The sequence below is a fragment of the Sparus aurata genome, chromosome 10 (assembly GCF_900880675.1).
Source record: "Sparus aurata chromosome 10, fSpaAur1.1, whole genome shotgun sequence".
Lineage (NCBI taxonomy): Eukaryota > Metazoa > Chordata > Actinopteri > Spariformes > Sparidae > Sparus > Sparus aurata.
In genome coordinates, this window is record NC_044196.1 from 1,458,016 (window position 1) to 1,474,476 (window position 16,461).

A 16,461-nucleotide genomic window follows, 5' to 3' on the forward strand; every position below is an offset into this window, starting at 1 on the left:
GCTTCATTTTTTTCCATATAAGCTCCGAAGCAGAGTTGTCACGGGCAACATCACTACCTGAAGCTACAGACACTTGGCTGTTTGTCTGTGTGGGAGAACACTCAGCGTCCTCATCAGGTGTCTCAGTATCTCACGTCTTCTCAGAGTTCAGCAGCTTCATCTACATGCTGTTGTCCCTTTGAACTGTAACATCTCTTTTAATACATGTGCTGTGACCTGATGTTGATCTGGTGTTGATCTGATGTTGATCTGGTGTTGATCTGATATTGATCTGGCGTTGATCTGGTGTTGATCTGATGTTGATCAGGTGTTGATCTGATGTTGATCAGGTGTTGACCCGTCTTTATCTAAGCTGCAGTCATCAGATGGCAGTTTGGATGAAAGGACGTCTCATTTCTCTAACAGTTTCCTTCTTTCCGTCTCGTCACATCTTCAGGTGAAATAGTGACAGTCTGAGTTGTACACTCGACATGTTTGGTCTCATAGAACAACATTCTGTATATCTGCTCATGTTGTCCACTGTAGTTTTGAGCAACTGACTGAAAGACTTTTATTCTCTGAGTCAGACGACTGAAGTAAATCAGAGCACTGAAGCTTCATCTTGACCTCAGATCCACTTCTAAATGTCTAAATGGATTTCGATTTCCTCAGTTTGATCTCTTGAAGTCTGAGTGTGTTTCTGTTTTCATATGTTACAAACTTTGTGATTGTTCCAGGTTTATGTGACAGTATTCAAGGTTTTCAATGTGGTCTGAGACTTTTGGACCTGCTGTATCTAAAATGTTGAGCTGCACATTAAACAGACTTTATCCTTCAGTATCATTCAGTGTGTTCCCTTCAGCTGTGTGTTGACACACCCTGTTTATGTAACACTGCACATCAGAACTGATGACCAGAACAAAGACTTCCTTTAAGTCCAACAACAGAACAATGTTCATGGTTTTAGATCCTCGGTGCATTTTCTGCATCTCAGACTGACCTTTAATCTGAAGATTATTCATGTTCTAGTTTTTTATGCTCTACATAAACGACAGCTTCCTCTTGAGTCCAGTAAACTGACCTGAAGCTGTGAGGTTTCTCTCGACACTCTGCTTGAGCTGACAGTGACGTGTTTGTACTTGTGGTGAAACGTGTCAACTGGTTTTAATGGCAGATAGCAGCTTTGTGGTCGTCCAGGTTCCTCTTTCTCATAAATACCCAGAGGAAACGAAAATTGGAAAAAAGATCTCAGTAGTGTCTCCTTAATTTCTCCTAGACAACTATGAGATTTCTGTGAGACCAAAGTGAGGCTGTGGCTGATTTCTCATGTTTCTCAATTGTTTCTCCTGAGAAACAGGTGCAGAAAATCTCAACTTGGGCTCCCTGTAAGTTTCAAAGGAGATCTCATCAAGCTCTCAGTGAAGTTTCAGAATGTCTCCCCAGTGCTGCAAAGGAGCAAGGTTTAAGCAGTAAAGTCTCAAGTCTCACCTATTGCTCCTAAGGAATTTTAGGAGAAACAAACGAGAAATGTTTGAGACCAAAAAAGACTACAATGAGACTGAAATGAGAACTCTCATTGAGCTCCTTTACGGCTCCATAGCCATAAAGGAGAAGCTTTTTACCCTCCAGTCGTCACTCGGCTGCTGCTCTCTGACAGGAAGTCTTCACTCTGTGCCTTCGCTCAGATTAATTGACAGGTGGATGACACGATATGATTGGTTGACACTGGTTGTTTCAGCTGACAGAAGCACACGTGACATTTAGTTTACAGGAAGGAGACACAAGTTAATTCTCCAACCTCGGGGTCGGGCCTCTCCAGAGGGTCAACAGATAAATGTGAGGGGTCGTCACATGATGGATGGAGAGGAGAGAAAACAAACTCTAACACAGAACATCTGTTTCTGCTTTTCTCGTGGAATATTGAAGGATTTTAGTTCTTTGAGCCTTTGAACTGTTGAAGTTAACAACCAACAACTCACTGACATCAGAAAGATGTATTTAGTAAAAAGTAACAAGATAAAGACTGAAACAAACCGGTTTAAAGAGACAGTTTTTGGTCTCTTGATGTGGGGCTGTATCTCATCTCAGTGAGTTTATTTCCTAAAAAAAGAAACGTGTTCAAATAATAAAGATCATAATTCTGTCATAACGTGCTCTGAAACATAAACTTCAGAAAGTTAAAACCTGCTCATCCAGAAGGAACCAGAACCACGGGTCTCTCTGAGGCCATGACTCAGTGTGACCTGTGGACCTGAGTCCATAAAGACACTGAGGACAGTGGAGATGCAGGACAGACAGAACACCAGCAGGTGGCAGCACCATTGGATCACAAGCTGGAGGATGGAGAAGAAGATTACAGAGATGAAGGAAGTGACTGCTGAAGCTACAGACACTTGGATGTTTGTCTGTGTAGAAATAAAACAGAGAGAAACACTCAGCGTCCTCGTCAGGTGTCCCAGTTTCTCACGTCTACTCAGAGTTCAGCAGCTTCATCTACATGCTGTCGTCCCTTTGAACTGTAATGTCTCTTTTAATCCATATGCTGTGACCTGATGTTGATCTGGTGTTGACCCGTCTTAATCTAAGATGCAGTCATCAGATGGCAGTTTGGATGAAAGGATGTCTCATTTCTCTAAAACAGTTTCCTTCTTTCTGTCTCGTCACATCCTCAACTGTAGTTTTGAGCAACTGACTGAAAGACTTTTATTCTCTGAGTCAGACGACTGAAATAGATCAGAGCACTGAAGCTTCATCTTGATCTCAGATCCACTTCTAAATGGATTTTGATTTCTTCAGTTTGATCTCTTGAAGTCTGAGTGTGTTTCTGTGATCACACGTTCACCTGACTGTTGAAACAATGTGAAGCTGCTCTCTGAATGAAGCCAGCTGACCCAGTTATTTACTACATAATGATGCAGAAACTTCACAGCCTGAATCTTCTCAGTGGTTCACCGACTGAACAATCAAAACTCTTCAAACTCAGACTGTGTGTGCAGACTGTGAACGATGCTCCGGCTCTTTATAGTCTGCGGTTGCGGTTTAGTTTGTTCTTTATCTGCACTGAAGGGAGGTGTGTGTCGGTTAGCCACAACCAAACCAGAACAGGCCCAGTTTTCCATCTGACAGCTGAGCTGAACCGACAGAAGCACACCAGGAAAATAAGAAGTGAGAGCAAAGTTTATTGATGATGCAGAGAAATAATAAGTCACAGCTGTGACAACAAGAACACAGTCCAATAAACATAAATATATTTTAAATAACAGTGAAGTCAGATATGACATTAAACAGGTGGAGGCTCTGTTCAACAGAACCATATGAATGAAACAAGTGTTGTGAACAAACATTTAAACAATTCATCTTAATCTTTACATCATTTTTTTTCACTTATATGCTCTAAATCTGACCTGTCTGTCTCTCCGTAGCTGCAAAAGTCTCATTTAGCTTCAACATGTCCAAAAATAAGTGAGGCAGGTGGCTGAGGTGTCAGGGCGGCTGTGGCTCAGGGGTAGAACCAGCATCTTGTTATCAGAAGGTCTCTGGTTTGATTCCTCTGGGCTGCATGTCAAAGTGTCCTTGACCAAGATACTGAACCCCAAACTGCTCCTGATGTGCTGGTTGGCACCTTGCATGGCAGCCTCCACCATCAGTGTGTGACACCACTGGTTGTTCTGGTGTGAAGGTCTACTTCAGGGACGAGTAGAGGACCTCCGGCTCCGACTTCAACCCTGAACAAACATGCAAACAAACAAACTGATCAAACTCCGCCCACAAACAACAACTTATTAACTGCAAGCCTCAAACTACCGATTTGCTACATATCCTCACACGGGGCACCATATGTTGTGCCTCATGCAACACATAATTTAATCAATAATAATTGATAAAGCTGTGATAATTAATTATGATGATGTATAATAAGATCCAGTTCACATTGGATCACTTTGGGGCACCACCCTTGAATAAAGGAAGAAGTTTTCAATTATCACTCATCGATCACCAGCTATTTTAATAATGGAAGCTTATTAGTCAAAGCTTAGCTTATCTTAGCATAAAGCATAGAGACTGGAGCCGGACTGTCCAAAGCTGGTTCATAAATACAGATCAGCTGTACCTCTGGTCCTGTTTGTCTTCTTGTCTTTGAGGACGACTTGTCCATAACTGACGTCTTCTGCTGGTCTCACTGCAGAGTAAACCACAGCTGGATCATTCTCTGCAAAACAACAACACATCCTCATTACATGACGGCATGTACGACCACTGACACAGAGCTGCTGCTGCTGTCACACTACAGTAATCATTATTCAATATTCAGGTTTAATGATTCTTCTGTGATGAATAATAACACTTCTTCTCTTTTATTGTTAGAATAGGTGACATGTTTTTGGTTCAGTTAAGATAAAGTTACTATCCTCAGAGAGGATGCATCAACATGTTGACTTATCAACATGTCAAACAACACAAACTAGCTTTTTTATCTGTTATACTTTTGGAATATTCAGCTTTTTCTGCAACATTATTTGTTTCAGTCTAAAGAAACTTTTCAGCCATCAGAGTGTTGGGCTGGTGGGAGGCTGGATGAAGTCTTGTTTTCTTGTGGTTTTCTGTTTTATACACATGTTAAAGAAAAACAAAGCATGATGTCATCTGATTTAGTGTATCTTTGTCTGCTCCTGTAGATGTATGTATGCTCATGTCAAGTGTTAATATTACATCACCGTGCTTCAATAAATACATCTTGATGAATACAGATCAGCTGTACCTCTGGTCCTTTTTGTCTTCTTGTCTTTGAAGACGACTTGTCCATAACTGACGTCTTCAGCTGGTCTCACTGCAGAGTAAACCACAGCTGGATCATTCTCTGCAACACAACAACACATCCTCATTACATGACGGCATGTACAACAACTGACACAGAGCTGCTGGTGTATTTACTGCTAGTGTTAACAATGCAACACGAGAAGAGAAACAATCTCTCTGCTGTAGAAATAATAATTTTTAATGAAGGATTATAGTTATTTTATTAATATTGTATTATTTGATGAATGGCAGCAGATTGTTTTCTCCCTCAGACAGTCTCTGTGTGAAACAGGAAGTTAACTGTGATGACCACAAAGCTGCTCGCTTCGACAAAAATAAGTGACACAGTAACCACAAGACACAAAGCATCACCATTAGTCGTTACAGAAGTCACCAGCTTCACTGGAACCTGCAGGAGGAAGTTGATTGTGGGCTTTGATACGCAGAGTGGAAAAAACCTACAATATCATCAGAGTTCAGAAAAAACACATTCCTCGTCTGCCGATCCGTCTCCTCTTCATATCCTCCGCTCTCGTCATTAAAGTATCATTAAAGGAAAAAGCTTTAATTCCCTTTTTTGGATTAATTAAGTCAGTGAAGTGTCTGAGATTTGTCACATGAACATAAATGTTGATGGTGGTTTAAAACTCTCTGGTGTGTTCATGTTGTAACTTAGTTTGACATGTGGTGAAATGTAAAACATGAGTGTGAGACATCAGTGAAGTGAACTGACGCGACACTCAACTCCAGAACTGGAAGTGGGAGGAAGCTCTGCCTGTCAGCCTGAATCCAGTTTACAGACCCCTGAGGATGGACACAACTGTTTCAGGGATAAACTTCCCATAGACAACTGATTTTATGAGATATAATGTTACAGCAGCAGTCGCTCATTAGTTGAGTTTAAACTGGTGGGAAGCCAGTGAGGGATCTCATCTTCATAAGCACTTTTATTTATAACTTCTGTCTGTGAAAGTGCTGTTTCCTTAAATTCTGCTCCTAACTTATGTCCACTAATCTTTCTCTGACATATTATACTCTTGTTCGTTCATGACGGAGACAAAGCAGATCAGCTGTACCTCTGGTCCTCTTTGTCTTCTTGTCTTTGAAGGCGACTTGTCTATAACTGACGTCTTCAGCTCGTCTCACTGCAGAGTAAACCACAGCTGGATCATTCTCTGCAACAGAACAATATGAACACACATTATCAGTCATGCAGGGTTATAATACGATTAATTTTGGAGTTCATAAATATCAGCAACAGTTTTTTTCCTTTTTAACACCTCTGCTGTGTAAAACAACAGTTCAAATTTAAACTGGACAACCAGAAACACGTTGTACTGACGGGTCACTCCACCATCACTATAGAGAGAAACATCACCAGCTTCAGTTCACAGTTTACTGGAAACAGCAGGAGGAAGTTGATGCTGTGGTTTGATTTACCCAATTACAATATCTTCTTTTTCTTTTTGTGTCTTTGAAGCTGGTTGGTTATATGACAGTTTCCCATTAAAAGATAAAACACAAAAATATAAAGTGTGTTTAAGGTCAGTTTGATACAAAGTCAAGTTCATTTAGTTAACTTAGACTGTTCTCTTTTATATCTTATAAACTTCAGAGTGAGGAAGGAAACACGTTCTGTTCTTTGTTGTTTCTGTGCTGAATATCTTATTTTATCTTAAAGTATAATTCAGGTGATATTCTGTATTTTCTCAACAAATCAATAAGTCTACACTCAGATTAACACTGAATCAAGCATTTGTGACAGTGGTGAGGTGAAGTGTCTGCACAGAGTCTGAAAGGTTTGTTTCTGGGTCAGGATCAGTCACTTTGTCTTGGTTATGTATTCAGACAAACGTCATTAAACTGTGTTTATGTTGGTGGGAAGTCAGTGAGGAATCTCATCCATGAAGACACTTTCTTTGTAACATTTGTCTTTATAAGTTCTGTTTTAGTCAATTGTGTCAATCAAACAAATTTTTACTGTTGAGAACTGTAACTGATAATAGTTCTGTTATTGTAGCTGAATTATACAAACAGTCGTCTTTCTCTTATTTCAATCAATAATTAAAACGACAAAACTTTTTGTTTGAAAAGTTATTTCATTATTTCATGTAATTATATATCTGATTTGATTAATTTAATATGAAGTCACATAGAGTGTAAATGTGAACAGTAACAACATGTGACTGCAGGGAAGAGATACAGAGTATTTTTACTTTTTTACTATCTACGTTAACTAAACAGTTTATAGTTCATGTATATTATTTCTTCTTGTTAACAGTCCTGTGGTGAAACATGAGCAGGACCACCTTCAGCTTAGGTGTTTTCATCAGAAACAGGAAACAGGACGACCACAGAGCCGTTAGCTTCTGTTAGCAGATTCACCACAGGAAACAAACGGACAGAGCGCATGCTAACACAATACACAGTATCATCACCTGAAACAGACGAGCTACAGTCTGAACCTTTGTGGAGTAAGAAACATTTACTTTAGTTTTATTTACCATGAACACACTTTATTAAATATTCTATATAAATATAAATGTGCTGACGTCACGTTAAAAAATGTCCTCATGGTTTTGAGCTGAGCTGTGGTCTTCACAAAGACACCAGGACAAGAACACACACACACAAAATGTAATCAATTAAACCCTCTTTACCTCTGCTCTGTCTGATTGGCTGTTCTGGGGGACGTGATATTCTAATATCACTGTATGTGATGTCATCTCTGATGTTATCACCTCCTCCTTCTTCTGCTGCTGCTGCAATGAACCAAATGACAGAAAATTTCCATTTTAAAGTCAAATGACGATCAAAAGCTCCAGAACTGAACTGATGAAAGAGAATCTGAACGAATGTTTGACTTCAGGAAACAGTTGTTACAGTTTATACGTGTAATGATTTGTGTGACACACTCCAGTTCTGAGATGTTCATATAAATGTAAATAACAGCAGAAAAATACAATTTTAAAGGTGTAGTTGTTGAGAAATTACCAGAATTTGAAGGCAGTTTAAAAAACTATTGGGAGCAACATGACCGCTAACTGCTGCTCACTATTCTCAACGGCTATAGTGACTAGCTGCTGTTAGCATGTAGCTCAGTTAGCCATGGAGCTAAGTAGGTCTATTAGCTGATGGACCGATTATTTTCACATGTTACTCACATGTGAGGATTGATTTGGACCGAACCAGAAGTGACTGTGGAGACAAACCAGAACTATTCTGGTGACTGTGACTCAGTTTGTGTCCAGTTTGAATGAAGTGAGTCTGATGACGATTTAACGAGCAGATTAAACTGATCTGAGTTCAGTTAAAGACAGAAACTTGAGTTCAGACGGTGAACAGTTGGATTTTTGTGTTTATAATGAAAATTTGAGTCAAAATATTTCCTTTCTTCACATTTATGAGTTTATGTTGTTGACTTATTAGATTGAGTAGTGAACTGGCTGCTTTTACATCTCCAGTTGAAACTAGGCCTGCCTTACTCTGCCTCTGATTGGTTGGTTTTGTTGGTTACATTCTCTATGTTTGACTCAAACCGTGACTCACAGCAGCTCTGACGTCTGTTTTCAGGGTTTTGAGCTGTAGTCTTGCAGGTAAACACAGCGACCTCCTCGGCCTCTCTTCTGGACTTCTGCTGGTTCTGTCTGAGTCGCTCGTCCTCTGGAGCCGCTCTTCCCTGTCAGAGTGTCTCTGGGCTCATTAGTAGAGCGGACAGGCCGGCTGGCAGAGAAGCAGCTGCCGCACAAACTACAGCTCAGAAACTGCCACAGACAAACATCATGACGCTTCTGTGAGTCACAGTTTGAGTCCAGCATAGAGAACGCAACCAACAAAGCAACCAATCAGAGGAGGAGTAGGGCGGGGTTTGTGAGAAGTTGAGGGGGTTCCATAATAACAGGCCGGGGCTAGCTGGTTAGCATGCTAACTTCAGTAGACATCCCTGTAACACAGAACAGAGACGTCTTTGACAGAACGTCAACACTGTTGTTTCTTCTCACTCTGGTCAAATCTCAGCCTGCAGAAGTGAACTGCAGCACACGGCTGAGACAAATAATGAGACACAATTTATGTTGTCATCTGTTATTGTGTCTGAATGTGTCTGAATGTGTCTGACCTTTAGGTTTCCTGTTGATGAGCCGTCTCACCAGTATAACCAGAAGAACCAGTGGAACCAGTGCAACCAGAAAACCCAGCAGAATGGGTAGAATAAAAGTCCACCACTGATCAAGATGAGGAGAAGATGGTGAAGCAGAGGAGGTTGTAGGAGAAGATGTCGTAGCAGGTTTCCCTAAAATGAACAAAAGATTCTCATCAACAACACAGAAATCAGATGAATTCATTCAGTCATTTCCCTGTAGAGAGAAACGAGATCAAACTAAGAAAGTGAACTTGCTCCTGTCTGGTCTGTTCCTCTTGTTCTATGTCAGCCTGAGACCCACAAACTTTATATAGAGGAGAATAAATCACATGATGGTTCAATATTATACTTTAACAAGATGTCGAGGTTTTTCAGCTGTGGTATTAAAGACAAAACTAATTTAAAACATAAAGACATGTAAAGTTTTATCTGCTACGTATGAAACATAGAAATGTTAAACATTGGATGCCAACACTGACTCTGGAGACAGGCTGTCTCTGTCTCTGCTGACATCTTTATTGTAGACTTAAGTTGAACCTCCTGACCTGTGACAGTGATCCAGCTGGGTGGAGACTCTCCATCACTGCTGGTGTTACACTTGTAGAGTCCTTCATCAGACCTGGAAACATGGTGGATGGTCATGTGACCTGTAGGCTCAGTCCTGATGAAGGAGCCATCTTTATAGAAATCAGCTGAGAGGTTGGAGGTCTCTGTTGTACAGGTGAGAGTGACATCATCTCCCTCCATCACAGGGAGGACAGGACTCTGCAGGATCACTGCTCCACCTCAACACACAGACAAACATGTTATTCCAGTTGTGTGTTCCTGTTGTGAGTGTGAAGGTGATGACAGGATGCAGGTAGCAGCCTGTCACAGCTACACAACAGATAACCTCATGTTTCTACAGGTTAGATTAGCCTGTTAGCATGTAGCTACTGGTACATTGTACCCAGTGCTGCAGTGACCGGGGACATAAAGTTTGTGGTGTCGTCTCGTCCTCTGCTGCAGTAGAACCGGGTCGTTGCAGGGCGGTTCTGAAGGCTCAGCTTAAAAAGACAGAACACAAACATATCTCCTCTTCATCATCTTCATCACTCTGACAACAGGACAGCATCAGGTGTTTGGTTGTGCTGGTCAAACTGATGAAGATGATTTCTTCTTTGCTTTGTTCTGTCTGTTTTGTGCGATGCATTGAGCCCTCAGGGCCACCGTAGTGTAACATGCTCATGTGTGAACACAGCTCAGCTCAGCTCTAGTTCAAGTTACAGTCACACAAGCACAGTTTAAAGAGCTTCACATGGAGATGAAACCCTGAAACACAACTGATGAACAACATGGACACCTGCTCATTTAATGCTGAATCCACAAGAAGCTCCAATCATTCAGAATTTGTCGTCGTGTTTCACAAAGTTTGTCGAGTCTCTCCTCACTCAACAACTCTTAAATCAGTACATTTGTTAAGGGAGTCTGGTGATGTTGTGATCAGTAGAAACAGACAGTGTGTTGACAAACGTGTGCTGCTAACATCGGCAGGTTAAAGTCTGATTTCACAGCATCAAACTCAGCTTGATGGATCCTCTGACTCACACAAGCAGTCTCACTGTCCTGTCCTGTACTCAGCAACACTTCATCACAACAATCTCTCTGGAGAAACATTTGGCACATGGAGCTGATTTATCATCTCTACATGTAGAACATAATGTCAGACTGACAGATGAACAACATGTTGAGGAGGCAGACTCAGTGCTCCACCCAGTGTTGTTGCCTCCTGAAGGTCACCTGTCTGTCTTCTTGTCTTTGTCTCTCTCAGGCTCAGCCAAAGTGAAAAGGTGAAAGACAGACTCAGTGTTCAGACCTGCTGGAGTTACAACAGCCTCATCTTACCAGTGACAGTGATGTTGATGCTGCTACTGGCTGCTCCGCCTGTGGACTCACACCAGTAAACTCCACTGTCCACTGTCCTCATGAAGCTGATGTTACAGTCAGAACCATCTTTCCTTCCCCAGCCAGCTCCACACTGAGTCCTGGTTCCTTCAGTCGTGTTCCTCGTCACCGTCCATCCATCAGAGCTGTCGTCCTCCTCGCACCTCAGAGAGACAGACTCTCCTACAAACAGCTGAGATCTGTGAGGACTGATCTTCAGAGAGGCTGGAGGACGAGACAGAGAGATGTGGTTACAGATGATAATGGTCAGTTTGGACAGAAGTGTCTCTTCTTCCTCTTCCAGTCTCTGTAGACCTTGTTGACCTGCACTGATCTCCTCTGTGTTTCAGGCTCTGAGTCTCCTCATGTTTTAAATGGAACTCTCAGAGTTGGTGTCAAACACACAGCAGATGTGACTTCATGTGTCTCACATGTCAATATTGTTTCTGCACTTTCTCTGTCAGCTGCTGCATGGTGCTGCATGGTGTGCAGTCCTGCTTTCACAATGACATTTTTATAGCAGCACATTTATCTGTAGCGTCCAGTCTGTGGACATCCAGACAGTCTTCACTCTTTTATTGTATGTGCAAACTATTTCCCTCCATAAACAGTGTCCTGAACACTAACTGTTCTATCAGGGACTAAATAACTCTTCATCAGTCACACAGGAAGTGTTCTCACCTTGGTGTGTGCAGCCGCTCAGCAGTGACGTCACAACTAAAGACAAAAGACACTCCGGTTGGTTTGAGAGGAAACACAGAGGAGGACAGTCGAATCAAAGAAACATCATCAGCTCATGTTGTTTTTAAAGCAACAGTGTGAAAAGTGACGTCACAACTAAAGACAAAAGACACTCCGGTTGGTTTGAGAGGAAACACAGAGGAGGACAGTCGTATCAAAGAAACATCATCAGCTCATGTTGTTTTTAAAGCAACAGTGTGAAAAGGGACGTCACAACTAAAGACAAAAGACACTCCAGTTGGTTTGAGTTTTGACGGATAAAAACAGGAAAATTACAGGAAAATAACACAACTCAACAACAATCTAATGGAAACTGCTTTTGTCCTCATGTACACGTATGTAAATTTACTGCCACAATTTTAGTAGCCTTACAAATATATTGTTGTTGGAAAACATCTCTAAAGCATAATAAAACTGAGGAACTACTGCATTAAAACATCAAAAACATACAAGTTGAAGGTTTCTATATTTCAAATAACAGTAATATTATGTTATTTTTTTATTTTAATCAATTTAGAACATGCAAGTTATTAAACTAAACAAACTACTGAGTACTACGATTTTCTTGTAATTTATATTCTCTTAATATAAAAAAACAGCAAAACAAATTATATACCAGTGAAACATTACTTTGACAGTGTGGTTGTAGTGCACAGACAACAGATTATATTCTGATTATTACTGTTTGTTTGAGAGCAAGTTCATTAACATTAGTATATAAATACAGTATGTAATAAATATGACTACTGATGCATGAAGCGGACCCTTCTGGTCTCGGCTGTGATCTGTTGGTGCTGCTGGTCTGAGTTCAGTGTTTCTCTTGTGGTCGGCTCTGTAACTCACTGCTGCTGGTCTGAGTTCAGTGTGTTCTCTTGTTGTTGGCTCTGTAACTCACTGCTGCTCTCAGAAACTCCAGACATGAACATTTAGGAAAGGTGTAGACGAACAGGAACACAGATGAAGTGTGTTTTACTCACCGAGCGGCCACAGCAGACATGATTCCTCCATGTTGAGTCCTGGTCATCTGAGCTCAGCAGCATGTAGCAGTCAGACCAAGTCGACCCTCCTCCTTCCTCTTTGCTGTCTGTCACTGTTTCTGTCACACGTTTAGCAGGAAGTCACTTTTAGTGGAGAAAAACTGGGTCAGACAGAACTGATGGTCTGTTAAATATATATTCTATTATATATCATATGTATAGTATCAATACACTGAAATCACTGTATTGTGACTCTACAATCAGCTCATAATCATTGTGTATCTGTGAGATATGATTTATGTTATTAACAGCATCAGACAGTCTGATGGAGTCAGAACCTCTCACTGCTGGGTGTCTGCACTGAATGTTGATGTTAATAATAATATAATTATTAATGTCATGTTGTTGTAATGGTGAGAACCGTCCTACATGTTGTTATTATCAGTTCCAGTGTTCAGGTCCAGGGCTCAGGTCTAGGGCTCAGGCCCAGTGTTCATCAGGACTCTTTCCTGCTGCCATGTTGCTGTTACATTATGTATTAGGTGTCTGGTCTCAGTGTTCAGATGTGTGTATTCTTGTTTAGCTGTTTCATGTCTGCACATGCGCAGTGTGTCCGTTATCTCCAGACAGCTGATGGAGGTAAACAGAGATCAGAACTAGTGTCACAGTGAGTCCAGCAGGGGGCCCTGTTCACTGTGAATGATTCATGTGATGACACATTCAGTACGTTTACATGCACAGCTTAGTCGGATTACAGCCATAGTTCGTCTATGCTACTCAGTCAGACAACTGCAATTATTCGAGTATACATGCCGGTGAGAAAAACGGGTTATTGCCTGGAGCATGTCATACCCTGGTACGCTAGGTGGCGCTGTACCCATTCAACTAGTGGTAGCAGAAACACCTCCAGCTGACCTCTTTACGTCACCAGCTGCATCGGCATTCCAGAAAGATGGCGTACGAAGAGCGAGACGAAGCTACACATAGACATATATATGTCTATGAAGCTACATCTTTGTACACTTCGTATATGGTCCATCCATCCATTGTCAACCCCTTATCCAGAATCGGGTCGCGGGGGCAGCAGCTTCAGTAGCGAGTCCCAGACATCCCTTTCCCCGGCCACATTGGCTAACTCTGACTGGGGAATCCCCAGGCGCTCCCAGGCCAGAGAAGAGATATAATCCCTCCACCTGGTCCTTGGTCTACCCCTAGGTCTCCTCCCAGTTGGACGAGCCAGGAACACCTCCCTAGGAAGGCGCCCTGGTGGCATCCTCATGAGATGCCCGAACCACCTCAACTGGCTCCTTTCCACGCAGAGGAGCAGCGGCTCTACTCCGAGTCCCTCCCGGATGGCTGAGCTTCTCACCCTATCTCTAAGGGAGACCCCAGCCACCCTGCGAAGAAAACCCATTTCGGCCGCTTGTACCCGCAATCTCATTCTTTCGGTCATGACCCATCGCTCATGACCATAGGTGAGGGTAGAGACGAAGATTGACTGGTAGATCGAGAGCTTTGCCTTCCGGCTCAGCTCCCTTTTTGTCACAACCGTGCGGTGAAGCGCATGCAACACCGCACCCGCTGCTCCGACTCTCCTGTCAATCTCACGCCCCATCATCCCCTCACTCGTGAACAAAACCCCGAGGTACTTGAACTCCTTCACTTGGGGCAAGGACACATTCCCCACCTGGAGTAGGCAATCCACCGGTTTCCTACTGAGAACCATGGCCTCAGATTTAAAGGTGCTGATCCTCATCCCTGCCGCTTCACACTCAGCTGCGAACTGATCCAATGAGCGTTGTAGATCTACAGCCGATGAAGCCATCAAGACCACATCATCCGCAAAAAGCAGTGATGCGATCTTAAGGTCACAGACCTGTAACCCCTCCATACCACGACTGCGCCTCGAAATCCTGTCCATGTAAATCACAAACAGGATTGGGGACAAGGCACAGCCCTGGCGGAGGCCAACACCCACTTGGAACAAGTCCGACTTACTTCCAAGTATACGCACACAGCTCTCGCTTTGAGAATATAGGGATTGGATGGCCCTGAGAAGGGACCCCCTCACCCCATACTCTCGCAGCACCTCCCATAGAACATCTCGGGGGACCCGGTCGTACGCCTTCTCCAGATCCACAAAACACATGTGGACTGGGAGATTGTACTCCCAGGCCCCCTCCAAGACCCCTGCCAGAGTAAAGAGCTGGTCCGTTGTTCCACGACCAGGACGGAATCCGCATTGTTCCTCTTCAATCTGAGGTTCGACAATCGGCCGGACCCTCCTTTCCAGCACCTTGGAGTAGACTTTCCCAGGCAGGCTGAGTAGTGTGATACCTCTGTAGTTGGCACACACCCTCTGGTCCCCTTTCTTAAAGAGAGGGACCACCACACCTGTTTGCCACTCCTTCGGCACCGACCCCGACCCCCACGCAGTGTTGAAGAGGCGTGTCAACCAAGACAGGGGCCTCCCCTAGACGTTCCCAGCTTACCCGCACTACTCGTTTGGGCTTACCAGGTCTGTCCAGGGATTTCCTGTGCCACCGAAACCAACTCACCACCAGGTGGTGATCAGTTGACAGCTCTGCCCCTCTCTTCACCCGAGTGTCCAAGACACACGGTCGAAGATCAGATGATACGATCACAAAATCGATCATTGACCTTCGACCTAGGGTGCTCTGGTACCACGTACACTTATGAGCATCCTTGTGTTCGAACATGGTGTTCATTATAGACAGACCGTGACTAGCACAGAAGTCTAATAATAGAACACCACTCGGGTTCAGATCGGGGAGGCCGTTCCTCCCAATCACGCCCCTCCAGGTATCTCCGTCATTGCCGACGTGCGCGTTGAAGTCCCCCAGTAAGACCACGGAGTCCCCCACTGGGGCCCCTTGCAGGGCCCCAGCCAGGACCTCCAAGAAGGCCACATACTCCAAACTGCCGTTCGGTGCATACGCACAGACAACAGTCAGAGTTTTCCCCCCAGCCCTTAGGCGTAGGGAGGCGACCCTCTCGTCCACCGGGGTAAACTCCAACACGGCGGCGCTCAGCCGGGGACTTGTGAGTATCTCCACACCCGCCCGGCGCCTCACACCTTTGGCAACTCCGGAGAAGAATAGTGTCCAGCCCCTTTCCAGGAGTTTGGATCCAGAGCCGATGCTATGCATGGAGGCAAGCCCCACCAGATCCAACCGGTAACGCTCAACCTCCCGCACCAGCTCCGGCTCCTTCCCCCCAAGAGAGGTGACATTCCACATTCCCAGAGCCAGCCTCTGGGCTGCCGAGGCCCGCCACCACCACTGCCACCCATGTGTATATGGTGTACATGATAATTACACAAACTAGGTGCACAATGGCGACCAGCAAGATGGTGGATCGGACAAGCTGCTGTTTCTAAGCTCTCATGCCATAGCCCCGAAATTTACAAGGAAACTTGATAATTTTCAGTCAGACTTGAACAGATGTTTAAGTGAACAATTGTGTATACGTCTTCTCCACCTCAAAATACAGGTTGAGATCAAGAAAGTACTTTTGAGCTGACATGCGGTCCGGAAAACCACAAGTGCAACCGCAAGTTAAGCTAGCTGTAGCCTCGGTCAAAGCTAACCTGAGTGACCATGCTTATTCACAAATGGAGGTAACAACCACCGGTACAGGGAAGAGAAAGGACCCTCCTGGCATGCCAACAAAAAATTATACGCCACCCATTGTAGTGTCAAACTACTTGTCTAAAATTTACAATTATCTGACTTATCAACTATAAAACACTCACAGGTGGAGTCCTAAATCAAGGATGAAACAGCTGGTCTTCAGGTCAAAAGTATTTATTTCACACAGCAGGATACATGCAGTGAGCTCTCCCGGGATGAACTGAACTCTCTGTCTAAAGCTCCAACTTAT

General features: G+C 43.5%; 1 protein-coding gene across 2 annotated transcripts in view; it reads right to left on the minus strand.

The window, feature by feature from the left end:
* Positions 1-3,138: 3,138 nt before the first annotated feature.
* LOC115590007 (low affinity immunoglobulin gamma Fc region receptor II-like) overlaps positions 3,139-16,461 on the minus strand; it is a 92,568-nt gene continuing 79,245 nt past the window's right edge. For both annotated transcript variants that reach the window (XM_030431242.1, XM_030431243.1), the window contains 6 exons: positions 8,894-9,067; positions 7,437-7,538; positions 5,853-5,951; positions 4,739-4,837; positions 4,091-4,189; positions 3,139-3,704 (listed from right to left, as the gene is read on the minus strand). In XM_030431242.1, coding sequence (XP_030287102.1) covers positions 3,661-3,704; positions 4,091-4,189; positions 4,739-4,837; positions 5,853-5,951; positions 7,437-7,538; positions 8,894-9,067 — 617 coding nt within the window. In that variant the 3' untranslated portion in view covers positions 3,139-3,660. The remainder of the gene's footprint in view (positions 3,705-4,090; positions 4,190-4,738; positions 4,838-5,852; positions 5,952-7,436; positions 7,539-8,893; positions 9,068-16,461) is intronic.